General features: G+C 48.4%; 1 protein-coding gene across 1 annotated transcript in view; it reads right to left on the bottom strand.

The window, feature by feature from the left end:
* Window positions 1–701: 701 nt before the first annotated feature.
* Window positions 702–23,090, bottom strand: part of LOC142488330 (uncharacterized) — a 109,076-nt gene continuing 86,687 nt past the window's right edge. The window contains exons 5-6 of the mRNA XM_075588706.1: window positions 21,586–21,699; window positions 702–6,651 (exon numbers count right to left, since the gene is read on the bottom strand). Of these exons, the coding sequence (XP_075444821.1) occupies window positions 3,578–6,651; window positions 21,586–21,699 (3,188 nt within the window). The 3' untranslated portion in view covers window positions 702–3,577. The remainder of the gene's footprint in view (window positions 6,652–21,585; window positions 21,700–23,090) is intronic.

Raw genomic sequence — 23,090 nt, 5'->3', positions numbered from 1 at the left:
TGTGTTCTGGTTTAAGCATGATATTCTTTTTTTTTCCCCCAAAATATTTTTATTGTTTTTTTAGAGGGTAGGGTACATCATATCATAACACAACAAGCTGGTACAGAAGTCGTTGGGTATTTTTGAACAAATTGACATTATTAGAGCTTCCGCGTAACCTGTTAGGATCCAAGAGAATCGTCCACCTCTCCGTCCGGATGGGGTGTGTCTATGGATGTGCACCCGTCTCTCCTTTTCAAGAGGAGTAAGGATAGTTAAAAGGGAGAGAGGAAAAAAGAGGGGAGCGAGAGAGGGGGATGAGGGGATATTTTCCTTGATGGTGGTACAAATTGAGGTTTTTGTTGCAGCCTCCCAGATATCATCCCAGTCTTCTCTATCTATTTCTATATTGAGGTCTGCAGTCCACTTAAGCATATAGCTATGGTTGACGGGGGTCAAGGCACGTGCTAGTCCCATGTACTGTAGATCCCCGAGATCAGACCCTTCCGATATGCTCCTACTGCACATATCTTTTCAAAGTTAGAGGGGTTTTCAAACTTCTAGTAGAAAATGTATTGAGCGTGCTGTCCCTCCAAACGACCACCCTCTCGGCTACCCGGTTTCACCCCGCAGCTCCTAGTCTCCCATGATCAGCGGGACATACTCGGCAAACAAAAAACAAAAATAGGAGCGCATGAAAATGAAACCAAGAGAAGCCAAAATGAATACATATATTTTATATCAAAGAAAATAGTTCATCATACAAACATACATATATCAGAAATACATAATAAAACCTGTCTAAAATGACACTAATATAATACAACAGAGCCCTAGCCACGTAGGAGTAAGGGGTGTAAACACCCAAGTACACAAGCCCTAGTTGAAACAGGAAGGAAGAGGTTCTAGGAAAGCTAAATGGCACAAGAAAAACAGACCTTAGGCACTTAAAATCTTCCGTGTACTCCTCATGATAGGCTGGGCTCCAACAGCAACACAAACAGACCGTTGTCACGGCCGTGTGTGCATATTTATTGCATAAATTCTAATGATGACAATGGTGTAATAATAATAATAATAGCATGTTCTTGTATAGCGCTGCTATTTTTACGCAGCGCTTTACAGAGACATTTTGCAGGCAGAGGTCCCTGCCCTGTGGAGCTTACAATCTATGTTTTTGGTGCCTGAGGCACAGGGAGATAAAGTGACTTGCCCAAGGTCACAAGGAGCCAACACTGGGAATTGAACCAGGTTACCCTGCTCAGTGCCAGTCAGTATCTTTATTCACTGAGCCACTCCATCTCCCCGTGTAGTCTTATCTCTTCAAAAAAACCACATATATGATTGATTACCAATTCATCCAGGGAAAGAAATATAAAGAACTAATTTGTTTAAGAAAGTCTTCATATCTTGCATTTATATTTATAATCCATTTCCATCATGCTCTGTGCCCACAATCCCACAAGGAAACGGGGGCTGGAAGCGACTGCATGTACCGGAGGTGTGTTTTTACATGTAACTTGTTACTCTTATTTTAAATTATTAAACTGCATTTCTATACTTTCCCTGCGGCTATCGGTCATCCTTATTGGATCTATAATGAGGATGCCGGGTGTTGGTGTATATACTATACACAGAGAATGAACAAGACAACTCTATAGCTGAGGGAAGGAGACACTCCAGTGTACAAAGAACCTACTTTGTGAGTTAGTCTCACACATAGCCGGATGAGTACAGCAAAAAAAATAAAAAATATTACACACTCCCACTATCCTGAGAGTTATTTTTTATTTGATTTAATTGGTCTAAAAATGTCACTGATCATTGTTTATTTATATTCTTTTCTCTTGCGCTCCCCGTATTCTATTTCCTTATTTCAACATATTTGTATAATACATTTTTCATGGCTCTACACCCCTTTTCATGTCCTATGGAAGTGTAGAGATGTCACATCACATGTAGCTAGTATCATTCCTTCCTCCCATTTGTAATTATCCAACGCAATTAATATACTAGTAGCATCTTTTAAGTATGATTTCTGGGACTTAACGTATTTGTGTAGGTAAACATCGATGTACTCAAAAAGATTGGAGGTTAGGGAGTTTATACCCGATATTATCGTTCTTCCAGGAGGATTTGTTAAATTTTTATGGATCTTAAGTATGAAATAGAATATTGTGAATTTCGGCTTCTCCTTTACTAGATATGTAAATTATTTTCAATAACTCAGAGAATTGATTCGTGGGTCACTTTTCAATTTGTATCTGTGTCCCTCAGAATTCTGTTGATACTTTCCCATCCCCACTTCTTTTTACCATACCCACCCCTACTACTTTCTCATTTCCATACCTGCCCCTACTTCTTGCTCTCTCTCTGTCAGATCAACCACAACTCCTCTCTACCAGACTGTAAACCACCCTTCTCTCTGCCAAACCTGGCCTACTCCTCACTGTCAGATCTTCATCCTCCTCTCTGGCCGAGCAGCCAGCACACTGCTCTATCTGTACGACCCATCCCAATCCACCCTTTTTGACTGATTCACCCCCCTTGTTCTCTGCCAGATCCACCCCAACTGTTCTTTCTTCAAGACTCAGTCCCACTCCTCTCTCTGCCAGATCCGCCCCCACTCTTCTCTGCAAGACCAGCCTCCACTTTGCTGTCAGACCCACCCAATTTTCGCTCTGTGCCAGACCTACCATCACTCGTCTGCTAGACCTACCCCCACTCCTTTCTCTCTATTCCAGAAATTAATTCACAACTCTCTCTGGCAGACCCACCCCCTCCTCTCTCTGAAAGACCTGCCCCCTCCTTTTACTGTCAGACCCATCCCTACTTAGCTGTCTACAGTCGGCATATATAAATATCATGGTAATAAATAATGGTAAGTATCGAGTTACCAACCACTTTTATTAGCACGACATTACTATGCCGCCAGTATGTTGCCCAACACTAATCTGAAAAAGCAAATGTATCACCTGTATAAATTTAGTACCTGTATGAATCCTCTGATATGTGACGGAGTTGCAATTAAGAGAAAAGCTTCTCCCAAACTCTTTACATGTAAAAGGTTTCTGCTCTGTATGAATCTTCTGGTGATAAAGGAAATTGTTCTTAATACTGAATGGTTCCCCACTATGTACATCTGAACAGTTTCTCCCCTGTGTGAATCCTCCCATGTGTGAGGAAGTTGCTCTTCTGTGAAAAGCTTTTTCTGCACTCTGTGCATGTGAAAGGTTCCTCCCCTGTATGAATCTTCTGGTGATCGAGAAGATACCTTAGAACTGAATTATTTCCCACACTCTGTACAATTAAAAGGTGTGTCCGCAGTGTGAATACTCTGGTGTGAAAGAACTTTCTGCTTCAGTGAAAAGCTTTTTCCACACTCATGTGTGGAAATGTGAACGGTTTCATATGTACATGTGAACGGTTTCTCCCCTGTGTGAATCCTCTCATGTATGAGGAAGTGGCTTTTCCACGAAAAGCTTTTTCCACACTCTGTACATGTGAAAGGTTTTTTCCCTGTATGAATCTTCTGGTGATAAAGCAGATTGTTCTTAATACTGAATTGCTTCCCACACTCTGTACATGTGAACGGTTTCTACCCTGTGTGAATCCTCTCATGTGTGAGGAGGTTCTTCTTCTGTGAAAAGCTTTTTCCACACACTGTACATGTGAACAGTTTCTTTTCTGTGTGAATCCTCTCATGTTTGAGGAGGTTGCTCTTCCATGAAAAGCTTTTTCCACACTTTGTACATGTAAACGGTTTCTCGCCTGTGTGAATATTCTCATGTGTGAGGAGGATGCTCTTCGATGAAAAGCTTTTTCCACACTCTGTACATGTGAACAGTTTCTTTTCTGTGTGAATCCTCTCATGTGTGAGCAGGTTGCTCTTCCATGAAAAGCTTTTTCCACACTCTGTACATGTGAACGGTTTCTCGCCTGTGTGAATATTCTCATGTGTGAGGAGGGTCCTTTTCTGTGAAAAGTTTTTTCCACACACTGTACATGTGAACGGTTTCTCGCCTGTGTGAATCCTCTCATGTGTGAGGAGGATGCTCTTCGATGAATAGCTTTTTCCACACTCTGTACATGTGAACGGTTTCACCCCTGTATGAATCCTCTCATGTGCGAGGAGGTTGCACTTCTGTGAAAAGCTTTTTCCGCACTCTGTGCATGTGAAAGGTTTCGCCCCTGTATGAATCCTCTGGTGATCGAGAAGGTACTTCTTAGTACTTAACTGTTTCCCACACTCAGCACATGAGAAAAGTTTCTTCCCTGTATGAATCCTCTGGTGATCGAGAAAGTACCTCTTACTACTGAACTGTTTCCCACACTCTGTACAATTAAAAGGTTTGTCCGCTGTGTGAATACTCTGGTGTGAAAGGAGATTCCCCTTCAGTGAAAAGCTTTTCCCACACTCTGTACATGTGAACGGTCTCTCCCCTGTGTGAATCCTCTCATGTGTGAGGAGGTTCTTCTTCTGTGAAAAGCTTTTTCCACACACTGTACATGTGAACAGTTTATTTTCTGTGTGAATCCTCTCATGTGTGAGGAGGTTGCTCTGCCATGAAAAGCTTTTTCCACACTCTGTACATGTGAACGGTTTCTTGCCTGTGTGAATATTCTCATGTGTGAGGAGGGTCCTTTTCAGTGAAAAGTTTTTTCCACACACTGTACATGTGAACGGTTTCTCGCCTGTGTGAATCCTCTCATGTGTGAGGAGGATGCTCTTCGATGAAAAGCTTTTTCCACACTCTGTACATGTGAACGGTTTCACCCCTGTATGAATCCTCTCATGTGCGAGGAGGTTGCTCTTCTGTGAAAACCTTTTTCCGCACTCTGTGCAAATGAATGGTTTCGCCCCTGTATGAATCCTCTGGTGATCGAGAAGGTACCTCTTAGTACTTAACTGTTTCCCACACTCAGCACATGAGAAAAGTTTCTTCCCTGTATGAATCCTCTGGTGATCGAGAAGGTACCTCTTAGCCCTGAACTGTTTCCCACACTCTGTACAATTAAAAGGTTTGTTCGCTGTGTGAATACTCTGGTGTGAAAGGAGATTTCCCTTCAGTGAAAAGCTTTTTCCAAACTCTGTACATGTGAAAGGTTTCTTCCCTGTATGAATCTTCTTGTGATAAAGCAGATTGTTCTTAATACTGACTTGTTTCCCATACTCTGTACATGAGAACAGTTTCTTTCCTTTGTGAATCCTCTCATGTGTAAGGAGGTTGCTCTTAAGTGAAAAGTTTTTCCCACACTCTGTACATGTGAACGGTTTCTTCCCTGTGTGAATCCTCTCATGTATAAGGAGGTTGCTCTTCTGTGAAAAGCTTTTCCCACACTCTATACAGGTGAACGGTTTCTCCCCTGTGTGAATCCGCTCATGTGCGAGGAAGTGGCTTTTACATGAAAATCTTTTTTCACACACTGTACATGTGAAAGGTTTCTTCTCTGTGTGAATCTTCTGGTGATAAAGCAGATTGTTCTTAATACTGAATTGTTTCCCACACTCTGTACATGTGAACAGTTTCACCCCTGTATGAATCCTCTCATGTGTGAGGAGGTTGCTCTTCTGTGAAAAGCTTTTTCCGCACCCTGTGCATGTGAATGGTTTCTCCCCTGTATGAATCCTCTGGTGATCGAGAAGGTACCTCTTAGTACTGAACTGTTTCCCACACTCTGTACAATTAAAAGGTGTGTCCGCTGTGTGAATACTCTGGTGTGAAAGGAGATTATGCTTCACTGAAAAGCTTTTTCCACACTCTGTACATGTGAACGGTTTCACCCCTGTGTGAATCCTCTCATGTATGAGGAAGTGGCTTTTCCAAGAAAAACTTTTTCCACACTCTGTACATGTGAAAGGCTTTTTCCCTGTATGAATCTTCTGGTGATAAAGCAGATTGTTCTCAATACTGAATTGCTTCCCACACTCTGTACATGTGAACGGTTTCTCACCTGTGTGAATACTCTCATGTGTGAGGAGGTTCCTCTTCAGTGAAAAGTTTTTTCCACACACTGTACATGTGAACGGTTTCTCGCCTGTGTGAATCCTCTCATGTTGTCGGAGGCTGCTCTTCTGTGAAAAACTTTTTTCACACTCTGAACATGGGAACGGTTTTACCCCTGTATGAATCCTCTCATGTGCGAGGAGGTTGCCCTTCTGTGAAAATCTTTTTCCGCACTCTGTGCATGTGAACGGTTTCTCCCCTGTATGAATCCTCTGGTGATCGAGAAGGTACCTCTTAGTACTGAACTGTTTCCCACACTCTGTACAATTAAAAGGTTTGTCCGCTGTGTGAATACTCTGGTGTGAAAGGAGATTCTGCTTCAGTGAAAAGTTTTTTCCACAGTCTGTACAGGTAAAGGGTTGCTCCCTAGTGTTGGCACAAACGTGTGTGAGAAATTCCCTATCTAATGAGAAGCCTTTACCACACTCGCAACAGACAAAAAGCTGTCCATCTCTCTCATATCTTCTGCTTGACCCATTCTTAGACCCAGTTTGTACTGTATGCTGTACAAGGCCGGTAAATTCACCATCATGGGGCACTGGTTCTTTGCACTTATCCAACATGGGACAGGAATCATGTTTTGTTGGCACTTCTGGGCTGCTGTGGGTCAAACCGCTTCTGGACATATCTGGGCTCCAGTTTTGCTCCTCATTCTGGCAGTTCTCTAACAGAAGGAAACAAAAAAGACAGAACTTAAATGTTTTCAAATCTGTAAATAAATGACTGAAAACAAATTACCATTCCAAAATATTCTGCATAATTTACTTTATCGCTACTAAATTAGCAAAATGTTCTCTTCACTCTATACGCACGGCCTTAAAATTGTGGCCCTGGACATCCAGTGGCCCCCAATGACTGGTTGTGGTCCTAGAGACTTGACATTTCTTTCTGGCAGCTCTCACACTGAATTCATTTTGATACACATTATATAATTATTTATTACTGTACTGATTATCTAAGTGTACATGATATCAACCCAACCAAACAAATCTATAATGTAAAGATAGGTTGGAGAAGTCTACATAGGCACCTAAACCAGCCCCAATTGCTCCATAAAGTCTCACAGTCCAAAAATGACACATTAAAATGATTATTAATCATATTTGCCAAAAATGCAGCCTTGGTTTAATATATGATTCCTCCCTTCCCTTCTCACATTCAGGCTGTTGAAAATATTGCCATTATTCCATCCGCTATGTTTCCACAATCTGCCCTTTTCTAAAATGCTCATGCATACCCTCATATCCCCACTATTGCAACTTTAACCTCTCCGGCCTTCCCTCATTCAAACTCTATACTCAATTTATTACTTTTATTTAAAAAACAAAAAACACTGTGGTTTGAATAATATCCCTTTCTTTTTGGTCTCTCTCTGCTGTACTTCTCCTGAGGTCTTTTCAGTGGCTTCCAATTAAAACTCTGCATTACTAATAACATTCTCCTTCTCTCCTTTAAGACTCTACCCTCTTCTATACCCTCTTACATTTCTCCAAACCTCAGGGGAGCGATGATGAAGGCCATGTAAAGAAAAACATTACATAGTGCAATAATGCTAAACACAGTGAAAGTGAAATGATACAAGGGAGCTCCAAAATTCTCAGGAGGATGCCGTCATTTGCATATGGCGAAACACGAAGAGCGTGGCTTGCAGCAAGACTCAGAGAGAGGCATCCCCTGACGGCTCCAGCGGGTGAGTTCATGTGACTGGAAGTGACGCCAGGGGAACAAGACGATGCGCGGGCGGTAGAGCGGTGAGATTGCGACTTACCACAAAGCCACACAATGAAAATAGGAGATGAGGCACACGGATTTAAAAAAAAGTGAACATTTACTGTATTTAAGCATACACAACGTGTTGACCTAATAGGACTTTGTCAAGTGCAAGAAAGTTGCCGCAGCCGATCGTACATTGAAGGGAGCACCGTTAGCTGTATCAGTCTCTTTATTATATTGTGGTGTGCAGCATTTATTCCTTGTTTTATTACCACAAAGCCACACCATAAACTTACTCTGCCCATTACTCATTTTCTTATTATTGCTGATCCTACTACCACACACCATCCAGGGACATCATTGCCACTGGTTGGATTACTGCTTCTATACTTCTACTCAATTGTGAGTAGGAATTTTGGAGCTCCCTTTTATAATTTCACTTTCACTGTGTTTAGCATTATTGCACTACTGTATGTAATGTTTTTCTTTACATGGCCTTCATCATCGCTCCCCTGGGGTTTGGAGAAATACATAGGTCAAGACTTTTGAAACTTTCTGAAGTCTGGGGTGATAGCGGGGGTGCTCCTCCCCGTCCCTGCGAGGTGATAGCGGGGGTGCTCCTCCCCATCCCCGTACTCCTCCCCATCGCTCGTCCCCGTCGGGGGTGCTCATCCGTCCCCGGCTCTCCCGCTGCCCGCCGTGCGGGAGGTGGTAGCGGGGTTGCTCCTCCCCGTCCCTGTCACTCCTCCCTGTCCCCACGAGGCGGGAGGTGGTAGTGGAGGTGCTCCTCTCTGTCCCCTATGCTCCTACTGGCCACCGGGCGGGATGTGGTAGCGGGGTTGCTCCTCCCCATCCCCGCAGGACGTGTTAGTTGGGTGTCTGAAGAAAAAGATCCAAGAACGTTCCCAGAAGACTGTATGCAGATCCCAGAGTGGATAAAAGGCTCGAATTGCAAGAAACGCTGTGAGTGCATATCTTACCAATTAAGGGGTTAATTTTTAAGACATACTACCCTTTGTTCTTTTTCTTTCTTGTCTCCCCTTGCGCTAGGTCATGCTCTTGGTGTGTATATGTATATATACTAGCTGGTATACCCGGGAGGGGCGTGGAAGGGCGGGGGGGGGGGCAAGGGGCATGGAAGGGCGGGAGGGCAAAGGGCAGTGGGGCAAAGGGGCAGGGAGGGGCGGGGGGGCAAAGGGGCAGGGAGGGGCGGGGGGGCAAAGGGGCAGGGAGGGGCGGGGGGGCAAAGGGGCAAAGGGGCAGGGGGCAAAGGGGCAGGGAGGCAAAGGGGCAGGGAGGCAAAGGGGCAGGGAGGGGCAGGGGGGCAAAGGGGCAGGGAGGGGTGGGGGGGCAAAGGGGCAGGGGGGCAAAGGGGCAGGGAGGGGTGGGGGGGCAAAGGGCAGGGAGGGCAAAGGGCAGGGAGGGGCGGGGGCAAAGGGCAGGGAGGGGCGGGGGGGGCAAAGGGCAGGGAGGGGCGGGGGCAAAGGGCAGGGAGGGGGCAAAGGGCAGGGAAGGGCGGGGGCAAAGGGCAGAGAGGGATGGGGGCAAAGGGCAGGGAGGGCGGGGGCAAAGGGCAGGGAGGGGGAAAAGGCCAGGGAGGGGCGGGGGGGCTAAGGACAGGGAGGGGCAAGAGGGGCAGGGAGGGAGGGGGGCAAGAGGGCAAAGGGCAGGGGGGCAAAGGGCAGGGTGGCAAAGGGCAGGGGGGCAAAGGGGAAAAGGGCAGGGGGAGGGGGGGCAGGGTGAAAAAGGGCAGGGGGCAAAGGGCAGGGGGAGGGAGGGCAGGGGGCAAAGGGCAGGGGGAGGGAGGGCAGGGGGCAAAGGGCAGGGGGAGGGAGGGCAGGGGGCAGAGGGCAGGGGAGAGAGGGCAGGGGGCAAAGGGCAGGGGGAGGGAGGGCAGGGGGGCAAAGGGAAGGGGGAAAGAGGGCAGGGGGGCAAAGGGAAAGGGGGAGGGAGGGCAGGGGGGGCAAAGGGGAGGGAGGGCAGGGGGGGCAAAGGGCAGGGGGAGGGAGGGCATGGGGGGCAAAGGGCAGGGGGAGGGAGGGTCAAAGGGCAGGGGGGTCAAAGGGCAGGGGGGTCAAAGGGCAGGGGGGTCAAAGGGCAGGGGGGCAGGGGCAGGGGGAAAAGGGCAGGGGGAGGGAGGGCAGGGGGCAAAGGACAGGGGGCAAAGGGCATTGGGAGGGAGGGCAGGGGGGGCAAAGGGGAGGGGGGGCAGGGGGGGCAAAGGGGAGGGAGGGCAGGGGGGCAAAGGGCAGGGGGAGGGAGGGCAGGGGGGGCAAAGGGCAGGGAGGGCAGGGGGGGGCAAAGGGCAGGGGGAGGGAGGGCAGGGGGCAAAGGGCAGGGGAGAGAGGGCAGGGGAGAGAGGGCAGGGGGCAAAGGGCAGGGGGAGGGAGGGCAGGGGGGCAAAGGGAAGGGGGAAGGAGGGCAGGGGGGCAAAGGGCAGGGGGAGGGAGGGCAGTGGGGCAAAGGGGAGGGAGGGCAGGGGGGCAAAGGGCAGGGGGAGGGAGGGTCAAAGGGCAGGGGTCAAAGGGCAGGGGGGTCAAAGGGCAGGGGGGTGGGGGGCAGGGGGCAAAGGGCAGGGGGAGGGAGAGCAGGGGGCAAAGGACAGGGGGCAAAGGGCATTGGGAGGGAGGGCAGGGGGCAAAGGGCATTGGGAGGGAGGGCAGGGGGGGCAAAGGGGAGGGGGGCAGGGGGGGCAAAGGGGAGGGAGGGCAGGGGGGCAAAGGGCAGGGGGAGGGAGGGCAGGGGGGGCAAAGGGCAGGGGGAGGGAGGGCAGGGGGGGCAAAGGGCAGGGGGAGGGAGGGCAGGAGGGGTTAAAGGACAGGGGGAGGGAGGGCAGGGGGGGTCAAAGGGCAGGGGTCAAAGGGCAGGGAGGGCAGGGGGCAAAGGGCAGGGGGAGGGGGGCAAAGGGCAGGGAGAGGGAGGGCAGGGGGAGAGAGGGCAGGGGGCAAAGGGCATTGGGAGGGAGGGCAGGGGCAAAGGGTATTGGGAGGGAGGGCAGGGGGGGCAAAGGGTATTGGGAGGGAGGGCAGGGGGGGGCAAAGGGCAGGGAGGGCAGGGGGGCAAAGGGGAGGGAGGGCAGGGGGGCAAAGGGCAGGGGGGTCAAATGGCAGGGGTCAAAGGGCAGGGGAGGGAGGGCAGGGGGCAAAGGGCAGGGGGAGGGGGGGCAAAGGGCAGGGGGCAAAGGGCAGGGGGCAAAGGGCATTGGGAGGGAGGGCAGGGGGCAAAGGGCATTGGGAGGGAGGGCAGGGGGGGCAAAGGGCAGGGGGGGAAAAGGGGAGGGAGGGCAGGGGGGGCAAAGGGCAGGGGGAGGGAGGGCAGGGGGGGCAAAGGGCAGGGGGAGGGAGGGCAGGGGGGCAGGGAGGGCAGGGGGGCAGGGAGGGCAAGGGACGCGTTAAATAAGCCATTCCCCTGCGTGTACTCATCTTGCACATGGCCGCACTCCTCTTCCCCCGGATACCGGCCGCCCTGCTCCGGCTCCTCCGCGGCGAGGCTGAGACGCTCCGGTGAGGAGGTGCTTGGCCTCTCACGGGGAGAGGCGGAGACAGCCGGAGGAGAGGCGGAGACAGCCGGAGGAGAGGCCTGTGTGAGGGGAGAGCCGGGTGCTCTGTGTGGGGGGGAGGGGTGAGGAAGAGCGCCGGGTGAGGGGAGAGCCGCATGCTCTGTGTGTGGGGGGGGGGGGGTGAGGGAGAGCGCCGGGTGAGGGGAGAGCCGCGTGCTCTGTGTGGGGGGGGGGTGAGGGAGAGCGCCGGGTGAGGGGAGAGCCGTGTGCTCTGTGTGTGTGGGGGGGGGGGGGGGTGAGGGGAGAGCCGCGTGCTCTGTGTGTGCGGGGAGAGGAGGAGGTGAATGTGATGGGGGGGGGGGGGGGAGAGGAGAGAGGTGTGGTTGGGTGTGTGGGTGTGTGTGTGTGTTTTGCCTTGTGTGTGTGTGTGGCCTGTGTTTTGGCCCGTCACTCCGCCTCAGGCCAATGAGAGGTGCGGGGGCGGGCGGCCCAAGGGACCAATGAGATTTCCCCTAGGGACACAGGCCATGCAGACAAACATACAGTGCTTTCACAAATATATAGTAGATATGTTATATGTTATATAAGATTATATATGTTTATTGCACTGAGCAGTTATTGGGAGTGTTAGAGCGCAATCCAGTGTTTTTTTGTCATACCCTCTTACATCTCAGCTCTTATCTCCTGCCATACCCCTTCCAGCTCTAGTAAACACTGTCTCCTATATGCCCCATTTGTCTCTACAGTACTCTCACATCTAAAACCTATCTTCCTTACTGTGCCACCCTCCCCCTCAGACTCCACCAATTCCCATCTCCACCCATCTTCAAATGGCGCCTGAATCATAATCTCTTCAATGAAGCATTTGCTTAGTATGGGTCTGTGACTAGTCCTTGCACTTTCTTGCGCCCTTAAAATGTTGTATATGGATGGCACTTGCTCGTATTGTAAGTCTCCAATTATTCCATTCCAGAGTGTATGCTCTGTAGGGCAGAAAAATAGTAGACAAATGTATTTGTGACAGGGTGAATGAACGTCACCAGCCATACTGTATACCTGGCAAACCTATGTTTAGGCTTGCAGTGCAGCAGTGACGAGGTTAAGTTTCAGTTGAGAAGGGCTGCTTAATTAGTCTGACCCCAACTGTATAATCAAGGTGTTTTAAAACCCCCAGGCTGTACACACATGTAGGCTAGCTGGTCAGGAGACAGGACTGAAAGGCTGAAGAGATTACTGCTATAAGGTCTGTTTTGCAAAGTACATGTTTGATGAACTATCTGTGTCCTGCATGCTGAAGAGAAGCTGCCTTGTTTCTATGCTGAAGAGACAGTATTTTGTTTTTGTATGCTGAAGAGAAGCTATTTTGTTTTTATGTGTTGTATTTTTTGTAAGGCTCAATAAATAAGCCTTATCAAGAGAACCCGCGTGTGTGGTTGCATGTACCCTGCAACAGTATTGCACACTAAATAAAAATGGTGAAATATTAAGAAAGAACATTTTAAGTGTTAATAAGGTGCACTTGCAAAGTGATACAGGTTGTGAAATTGTTCAAGTGTACAGAAGTGATAATACACTGCTCCCAAGCAGATATGCTTTTAAGTAGAAATGTTTGAAGTAGTTATGAAGATTAAAAAGGAAGTTCAAAAAGAAGTGGAAAAGTGGCCAACACATACTGCTTCCGATTCCTGCATTTGATCTACGTTGGAAAGGAGGATATCATCTATCACAGACTTCACATCTCAACACTTAACTATTGCTGTGATGTCGCCTTTATTTTTTGTATTTGCTGTAACCTCACTCATTTTCAAATTATGCACTTCCTTCCACCAGTCTCCTTATGTCTCTAACTCTATTCATATATCTCCATCTCTCCTTTCTTCCCCACTTCTCAGTTCACATGAACTCCTTTCTTACCTGCACCCTCTGTCACCACACAGCTATACACCCTGCACTAAAACACACCCCTACAAATCAACCTCACACATCCTCTTTCTATCCATGCTTCTCCTCCTTGCTTCTGGGGATATCTCTCCCAATCCTGGTCCGTGCCTTATTTCTACATGCGCTCGTCCTCGCCTGCCAATTGCAACCTCTACTCCTTCTGGTGTCAACCCCTCCAACCTCATACCCATCCCCTGCCACCCTCCCTCCTCTCTCCCTTTCTCCTGTGCCCTTTGGAATGCTCGCTCCCTTTCTAACAAGCTCCTCTCTGTGCATGACTTTTCTCTCTCACTCTCTGCTCCTATTTGCTATAACTGAGACCTGGCTCACTCTGTCTGACTCTGCTCTGGAAGCTGCCCTCTCCTACGGTGGCCTTTCCTTCTCCCACACTGCGCGCACTGATGGCAGGGGTGGAGGCGTGGGGCTCCTGCTCTCCTCTCTCTGCCGTTACCGAACCCTTCCTATTCCCCCCTCTCTTGCTTTTCCCTCCTTTGAGGTTCACACTGTCCAGATCTTCTCTCCTCTCCCTGCTCATGTGGCGGTCATCTATCGCCCACCTACCTCTACTCATCCCCCTTCTGCCTTTCTCTCTCACTTTGAATCCTGGCTCTCTTTCTTTCTCTCCTCAGACTCCCCTGTTCTTCTCCTTGGGGACTTCAATTGCCACATTGATGACCCCTCTCTCCCTTGGGCTTCCCGCTTTCTTTCTCTAACCTCTTCTTTTGGCCTTCAACAGTGGACTGCAGCCAGCACCCACAAGGATGGCCACTACTTAGACCTGGTTTTCACTAAAAACTTCTCTCTCTCTGATTTCTCCATTTCCCCTTTTCCTCTCTCTGACCATCACCTCATCTCATTCTCTCTATCTCGCTTCTTCCCTTCTCCACCTTCATCTACCCCCCGGTTCTGCAGAAACCTGCGCTCTATTCACTTACCTGACTTTGAGTCCACTTTACGCTCCTCCCTCTCCTCTCTTAGCTTTGCTACAGACCCTGACAACCTGGTTAGAAAATACAACTCTGCCGTGTCCTCCTCTCTTGATCTACATGCCCCGCTTTCTCTCTGCCGCATTCGCCCTTCTAACCCTAGACCCTGGCTAAATTCCCACATGCGCATGCTGCGTTCCTCCACTCGTTCCTCCGAACGCCTCTGGAGGAAATCTCATGCTCTCGCAGACTTCCTTCACTACAAATTTATGCTATCCTGTTTCAACTCTGCCCTCTCGCAAGCTAAACAAGCCTACTTTTCTTCACTAATCAACATGCACAAGTCTAACCCACGCCGACTGTTCTCTGTCTTTGATACTCTACTCAAACCACCCTCAGCTGCCTCTCCTTCCTCCATCTCCGCTCAGGACTTTGCTGACTATTTTAAGGAAAAGGTGGAATCCATACGTCAGAACATCCCCTCTGTTTCTTCCTCCCATCCTACACCTCTTCCTAACTCTCCTCCTGCCTTCCTTGACTCTTTTTCCACTGTCTCAGAGGAGGATCTGTCGCTGTTGATCGCCTCTTCTACCTCTACCACTTGCCCTCTTGACCCCATTCCCTCCCATCTCCTAAAACCTCTTGCTCCTACTATAATCCCTACGCTCACACACATTTTTTACTCCTCCCTCTGCTCTGGAACCTTTCCATCCTCCTTTAAACATACAACAGTCATACCAATACTCAAAAACACAAAGCTTGACCCTACCTGTCTTTCTAACCATCAACCTGTCTCCCTCCTGCCTTTTGCCTCTAAACTCCTTGAACGTCTTGTATACTCTCGCTTGCTCCATTTTCTCAACACCTATTCTCTCCTAGACCCTCTACAATCTGGCTTCCGCACTGCTTACTCCACGGAAACAGCCCTCACTAAAATAACTGATGACATCCATGCTTCCAAAGACAGAGGTCATAACACTCTGCTCATATTACTCGACCTCTCTACAGCATTTGACACCGTGGACCACCCTCTTCTCCTTCACATTCTCCATACTCTTGGTATTCGGAACAAAGCTCTATCCTGGATCTCATCCTACCTCTCCCATCGTACTTTCAGTGTCTCTTCTGCTAACACCTCCTCCTCCTCTATTGATCTCTCTGCGGGGGTACCCCAGGGCTCTGTCCTGGGACCTCTCCTCTTTTCTCTGTACACACTCTCTCTAGGTGACCTAATAACATCTTTTGGGTTTAATTATCACCTCCATACTGACGACACACAAATGTACTTTTCAACACCCGACCTTACACCTGCTGTACAAACCAAAGTTTCTGAATGTCTCTCTGCTATATCATCCTGGATGGCCCTCCGCCGCCTTAAACTCAACATGGCTAAAACAGAGCTCCTCATACTTCCTCCCAAACCTGGCCCTACTACCTCCTTCCACATTACTGTTGGAACTACGATCATTCACCCAGTAGCCCAAGCACGCTGCCTAGGGGTCACAATCCAGTGTGGAATGGAACAGGGTCAACTCACTGGTGCAGTATTCCTAGATTTTGCAAAGGCTTTTGATACTGTTGATCATGCTATCCTACTCAACAAACTCCAGAGCTCTGGAATAGGGAAGCATGCTTTAAACTGGTTTCAGTCCTACCTATCAGGTAGATCCCAACATGTGTCCATCTCTGGCTCTAACTATAACCCCCTGGCTATCACCCCTGGCGTTCCGCAAGGCTCTGCTCTGGGGCCCCTACTCTTCTCAGTGTTCATCAATGATCTTCCCAAAGCTTGTCAGGAAGCCTCAATACACATGTATGCAGATGACACAATCTTATATGCACACAGCCATAGCCTCTCTGACCTTAAACACATGCTTCAGTCTGACTTTTTCAGACTCGAAAACTGGATTTCCCAAAACAAACTGTTTTTAAACACTGACAAGACTGTAACAATGGTGTTTGGGACCAAGACTAAATTTGTAATGCTTCCAGCGACTGAGCTCCAGATTACAACCAACACTAACACCACCCTAACTCCTGTTACTAGTTTTAAATACCTGGGCATATGGTTTGACTCCCACTTAACATTCGGGATGCACATTAATACCCTGACAACCAAGACCTATGCCAAACTAGGGGTACTTTACAGGAACAAATCCTCCCTAAGTCTCCTGGTCAGAAAATGTATCGCACAGCAGATGCTAATGCCAATTATTGACTATGGAGACATAGTATATGGCTCGGCACCTCAAACCCACCTTAGCAAACTTGACACCCTCTACAACTCAATTTGTCGTTTTGTTCTCCAATGCAACTTTAACACACATCACTGCGAAATGCTCAAAGAACTAGATTGGTCATCACTCGAGTCTAGGCGCAAAGTTCACCTTTCCTGTCTTGCCTTTAAATTCTTTATGGGCAAGCTACCCAGCTACCTGAACAAGCTCCTCACCCCTACCACATGCAGCACCTATCACCAAAGATCAGACTCCAAAAGACTGTTCATGGTCCCGAGACTCAACAAAGTATCCGGCCGCTCCTCCTTCTCTTACCGTGCACCCCAAAACTGGAACAACCTACCAGAGACTCTTACATCCACCACCATTTTAATTCTTTAAAATCTAAGGCTGTCACACATTTTAATGTGGTCTGTAACTGTTTCATACGCCCATAATACAAATTATCTTTAACTGTGCATGCAATGTCTTGTATATAATGTATACCCTGCTCATTATGTAACGGTATTTGTAACCATGTATTATTTGTCATGTTAACTATGCCCAGGACATACTTGAAAACGAGAGGTAACTCTCAATGTATTACTTCCTGGTAAAATATTTTATAAATAAATAAATATTAGGTTAAGTGACTTGAGTTGTATCTGGATTTTGTTTTTAGGGTTGAGCCAATTGTAGTTGAAATCCCCAAGAACTGGCAGCTCACTCTTCTCATTCAGAGAGGAAATTAAGCCAATAAACTGGGTCATATCAGTCAGGGAATGAGAGGGGCTTTAGGGGGGCGGTAGATGCCAGCAACCAAGATGGGATTAGAAAAGGGGAGGCAGATTTTGCCAACTAGGATTTCAAAAGAGGGTGGGTTTGGGGGGCAATTTAACAGCGTAAATTGTAAGTTGTCTGCAATATAAAATAACACCCCTCCTCCTCTCTTTGTCCTATCTTTCCTAGAAATGGAGTATCCGTGAATGGCAATATTTGCATCGAGGGTTTTAGGGTTAGCCATGTTTCTGTGAGAACGATGGCTTTGGATTTATGCCTAAGGCACCATGCCCTTAGTACATCCAATTTGGGCAACAGGCTCTGGATATTTATATGGGCGACAGATAGACTTTTTTGGAATTTGAAGGGGGTACTCTCTGTTGTATGGGACTGCTATAGAGAGTAACAGTATGAGTAGTTGTTTGCAAGTTGTAAATTTGTGATGTTTGCCATTAGAGTAAGCGGTGGTTGGTGTGCTGGTTTTCAGAGTTCTCCACCAACATTCAGTAGATAGTGCAAGGCTTTTGCATAATCCAGGGTATATAATGATATTGGGTGTGGGCCAGGAGGGAGGAGATTGTAATGGATAGAGTAACATTTCCATGAGGCCACAAGAAAGAACCTTAAGGTGTCAGGGGCTTGTGTTGGAGATCCCGCAATGTGGGACATTGTTGCTGTTCTTGCCCTCGCTGGGACTCATAGCCTGGCTGGACCTTAAGCCAGGAAGGTACGCTACACCAATGCAAGGGGAGAGGAAAGTGCTGCCCTCACATTCACTGGGATGGATTGCTCGCAGGACACTGGGTTACAGGTGCCCGAGCACCCTAGGTACTATTGGGGCTAGCTACCCCAGGACTATTATTGCACTGTTATTGTATTTGTACTGCATTGCTGTGTTGCACATTGGTGTCTGTTGCTATACTGTGGGATCAGAGTAAAGATGTATTGCATAACCTGTGTGAGTGTGATTTCTGGGTATACAGTATAGGTATATCGGTTCCCATGATGAGCTATCCCACCAACACTGGGATCCTCACGGGTGGAGGCGCTGCACCCATTCACCTCAGATTCCCCACATGTGGAGGCTTAGTCCCCTGTAAGCCAACAGGTAGCACCGTAGTGCATAACGCCTGCAGTTTCCCTTAGGGGTAGGGAAGGGGTGTTACATTTGGAGGCGCTACTGAGATTCAGACCTGGGGTGCCCTGAACTAAAATTAAACCAACGTATTACCATGCTTGTACCGTCAAGACAGGAGGTCCACCAGTGGGCCATGGAGTTCAAGGTACCTCCCTGCCATGTGGTGAGCGTTGGCCATGTCCCGGACAATATCCATTCATACGTGTGCCTAGCCCTGTGGGGGTTGCAAGGGTTTCCACAGCTCAGCCCCTTGGCCAAAAGTGGGACCTCACATCTACCTGGAGCATGATCCTAATTAACGCACATTGTGATTTAAGCGAGGAGGGTGGGTCACAAGCCCTACCCAGTGGGTGTCCTATTATCTACCTCACGCTGATAGTCAAAATGAAGGACCCTAGCCCAGGGCTGGTCCCTAACTTGGACGTAGGAACTGACCTTCCCCCTTCCCCAGGAGGCCCCTGCAAGAGTGAGGCTAGTATAAAGTCCCGGCGAAGCAAACAATCTGGCCACAGCGGCTGTGGCTCTGAGGGAGAACCTGCGTTCGGAGAGGCAATGCAGCTACTAGCTACAAGCCCACCACTACCGCAAGCTAAAGGATCTCTGGAGTGCGACCTATGTTTTTGGAAGAAGAGTTTGAGGAGTGGAGAGACTATGCGGTACAAGTGTTGCCAGAATGGTCCTGCTCTGATGCAGTCAAGAGGCAGCGGATCGTGGCATGCCTGCGACCCCCGGCCGCCAATATAGTTCAGTTGTAACGTGAGTGTTAGGTGGAGGCCGACGACCAAGCCCTTATCCTGGCCTTAACTAAAGCTGACGGCACTAAGGACGATGCCATTGCTTTACTGGCCCAGTTCCACACCCTCAAACAAGATGAGGGGGAAGATTTAATCGGTGTTCCTTCGACGGCTTCAATTGGCACAATGGACCCTGATCTCAAAGAAGGTCATCCAAGCGTCCGATCTAGATGACTTTCGAACCAAACAATTTCTGCTGGGAGCGTTGCCTACACACCCGATCGCTACTAAGATCAGCGGCACCATTTCTACGGAGAATCCTCCTAACTTTGAAGACCTAATGGATCAAGTGCAAGAGGTTATCCTGTGGTTCCATACCCCCACCAAGGCTCGGGACCCTAAGCCATGGGCACACATGACCAGCTCCGCGAAGGGGGCAGTTGGCGGGAAAGACCCCACAGCAGCAAGTACTCCAGAACCGACCCAACAGGCTCTCCCAACGCCTGCTCGGGCGTCCCGATGCCTGCCTCTTTTGTGACGCGCACGGGTCAGCACACGCACGGCCCCGCCTCCATTTCTGATTTGGCTGCATCATAGGGCACACCTGTGTGCACCAGCAGCCTATAGGATTCGGTTTCCTGGTTCCGCTCTGGCTCTCCATCTATTGGAGGATCCCCCTTCATATACCCTCTTGCTCCAGACACTCATTGCTGAGCATAGTCTTGTGTGACGCCATGCCTTGCTGCATTCTGTTCCTGTGTCTCCTGCCTTGCCTTGTCTGTTGATCCTGCTGCTGCCTGACCCTGCTACGTGCCTTTGACTCCACACCTCTCTACTCCTAATCTGGATATCATTCGACCTTCCACCAGTCTCCAATCCTGACCTTGGCTAGTACTACGACGATCCGCTACTCTCCAATCCTGAACCTGGCTACGTACCCCGACGATCCGCTACTCTCCAATCCTGAACCTGGCTACGTACCCCGACGATCCGCTACTCTCCAATCCTGAACTTGGCTACAGACCCCGACGATCCGCTGCTCTCCAATCCTGATCCGGCAAGTACCCTCTACTACTCTCACATCTATACTCCTGACCTGGCTTGCACGACCAATCTACATTCTAGGCGCGCACGCGTGGCTGTGGGTTGGCGTTACTCAATTCCTTACTTCAACACCATGGTCGCGCTAAGTTTGTGGTGAGCTACGCGTTACACCGAGCTTATCATGCGGGAGATAGAGGCTAACAGACAATCCTGGCTCCGGCAAGCCATCATAGAATATTTGAGATCTAAAACAAGCCACTCCTGTTTTTACACTGAAGAGAGGGTGTGTGGTGAGGGTCTGGAGCATAGGGGAAAATATCTTCATGGACAGGGTGGAGTATAGCCCCGAGAATGGTCCTGTGAGGGTGTATTTCGTCCAGGTGGCTGATCATGAGGGCAGGATTGTTAAGAAACCAGACCCTAGACACTACAATTAAAGAGATCCTCCGTGTTGGGAGTAAACCCATGTTATCTCATCACCATTAAAGATGTGTGGGTTAAGAACCTACTGTGTGGACATATCGGTATCACTAACTGTATACCAATGTTATTGGTTGTGTTTATACCATGATGTGTTGTAGGTTCATCACTGAAGGATGGTTACACCAAATTCGGTTCCTAGTGAGAACATGGGAATTCCACCAGAGGGAGAGTGTAGCGATAAGCAATTAACTTTCCATGTGCTGTTTTTTACAGCTCCGGTAACCCATTAACTATCTATAATTCCTGTGCTGTTTCTTACAGCCTGATAACGCCATTAACTTGTTAAAAAAATAAAAGTAAATCCATTAACAATTAATGAACAATACATCAGAAATTTCTCTCCATAAATTATCATTGATATTCCTGCCCAACGGGCTGGCAGTAAACCCTGGTATTATCAGGTTGCCAGTAATTGGTATAGGGTTTTGTAACCCTCAGAAATCACATTTTCAATAGTCGACTTGTCCATATTCTCACACAAGCACAACTCAACTCTTCTAAATAGTCATTAGAACAGTATCCAGGCAGATTAGGTTACTTGGACGTGGCCCAAGGATAGGATTATAGTATGCATGGTGGCGCTGGCGTGCGCACGTCAAGATCAACTTCCTGATTCCCAATGAGTGCACCCTTAGTAGCATGCACAGACGCACTACGGAGAGCGCTGGCGCACTATGGAGAGCGCTGACGCGACCACGTTTTCAAAAGACAAACTTTTCTGTCTTTTCAAGTGATGGCCGTTTAACGTCCACGTCACCTGAGTGCTTCAGCCAATGCGGGCGAACCAGTTTCGTGACACGTATGCCACTCCTCCCCAATCACCTGCAGCCAAGTTCACAGATCGCTGGGGCTGCAGGAGGGTGCGAGTTTTCCCAAATGCGCTACATCCCATCCATTGATGGTCAGAGACCCACAACTCTGCATTTCCAACCTTTATACTTATTTGAGAGAGAGCCATATTGCTCCTCTACCTCTGCTGCATGTGGCTTGTTCTAGAACACCCAGCATATCTACTGTAAGGACTTCCAATGAGAGGTAATTAACCCTGAATATTCCCGAAAGGTGACCAAACTACCTGGTACTAGATAACCTTAATCTACACAAAAGTATGTAGAGGTACTCACCATCGACAGGATATGTAACTATTTCACTCTTCATTGTGGTTAGATGATCCTCAGTGTTCAGCTCTTCTCTCTCTGACTTAATCTCTAACCTCTCTGGTACAATCACTGGGAAACCTGCAAAGAAGAAAAGGAAAATACATCATGTAAAGCTGGGAGTAGAACCTCTTCTTGTGATATCACTACAAAGAAATACTTTATACCGATTCCTGAGGGGAGAAGTCACCGATTGTATTTAATTATTAACCCTGAGTGATGAAGATTATCACCGAGTGCTGAACACGTTGGAGTTTTTGGTGCTCCCAATGTTGAAACCTCAATAATAATCATGGACGGCCCTCTGCGGATTCAAAGTTAGCACGTTAGAGAAAGAGAGAGGTCCTCCCAAGCCTGGCCATACTGACCCCTTCTACATTATTGTTGGCAGTACCATCACAGACCCAGTATCACAAGCAAGCTGCAACTCTTCTAAAGTAAAGTTTTTACTTTCTACCTTTTTGAAGATGATACAGGAATTCCAAATAGTCTAGAGTCCCTGTTAGCAAGATATCTCACGGATCACATCGCGTGAGATCTTTTGCTAGCTAAGACCACGGTGTTATAGTGATGACGACTTTATACTGCATACGGGGCAAGGACCCTACAGTCCACCTACAGATGCAGCGGCCATTATTTTAACAAATCACAGCGCCGTTTTCGTGTGCGCTGCTGTACTCCACGCGGCATTAACACAGCCAATCACCCCAGGCACAAGTGTTTATCGCGGTTGCTTTGTTTGAATGTCATGGATTGTGTGCAATTAAATGCAATGAAATGAATGAATTGTAATGTATACAGTACTGTGCCACTGTGTCAATTTCAGGTGTTTAAAAGCCACACTAAAATGCCATTTTATGCACTCGCATCTTAACGCGGTACGGTTGGAAGAGATCGCGCACCATCACATGGGTATTCCGAGGTATACACCGCGTGATTTGTTTGAATAATGGCCGCTGCATCTGTACGACCCCAGGTTCCATTTAGAGGCAAGTAAGCAGTTTCCCTCTGAGGACCCGGGAAGGTGAGTATATGAACTCCATATGTGGCCTCAGATATATCTGCTGGTGATATTATAAATCCCGTCTACAAGCAATGCACATATATACACTCTACTATTGAGCTACGCGTCTTTTTCCCTGAGCACTGGACAGTCCTTTCTGAAAATTAACCTGCTACTTACCCCAATTCTTTTCTTTATTGTGGCCTCAAGTAAAGTTACTTTCTCTATCCACTGTAACCTCCCCCCCCTCCTGGCCCACTCCCAATGTAATCATCCACCCTGGACTACTCAAAAGCCTTTCTTTATCTACGGAATGTTGGTGGCGCACGCTGAAAACCCGTACACCCAGCACCACTCACTCTAATGGCAAACATCACAGCTTGCGAACAATTATTAAAATGTATATTTATACTGTTAATCTCTTTAGCAGGGCATATTGAACTCAACCCAGCCCCCCCCTTTTCACTTC

Source organism: Ascaphus truei, chromosome 2 (assembly GCF_040206685.1).
Source record: "Ascaphus truei isolate aAscTru1 chromosome 2, aAscTru1.hap1, whole genome shotgun sequence".
NCBI lineage: Eukaryota > Metazoa > Chordata > Amphibia > Anura > Ascaphidae > Ascaphus > Ascaphus truei.
The sequence above is the reverse complement of the archived record's forward strand: the minus strand, read 5'-3'. Positions and strand labels throughout refer to the sequence as shown.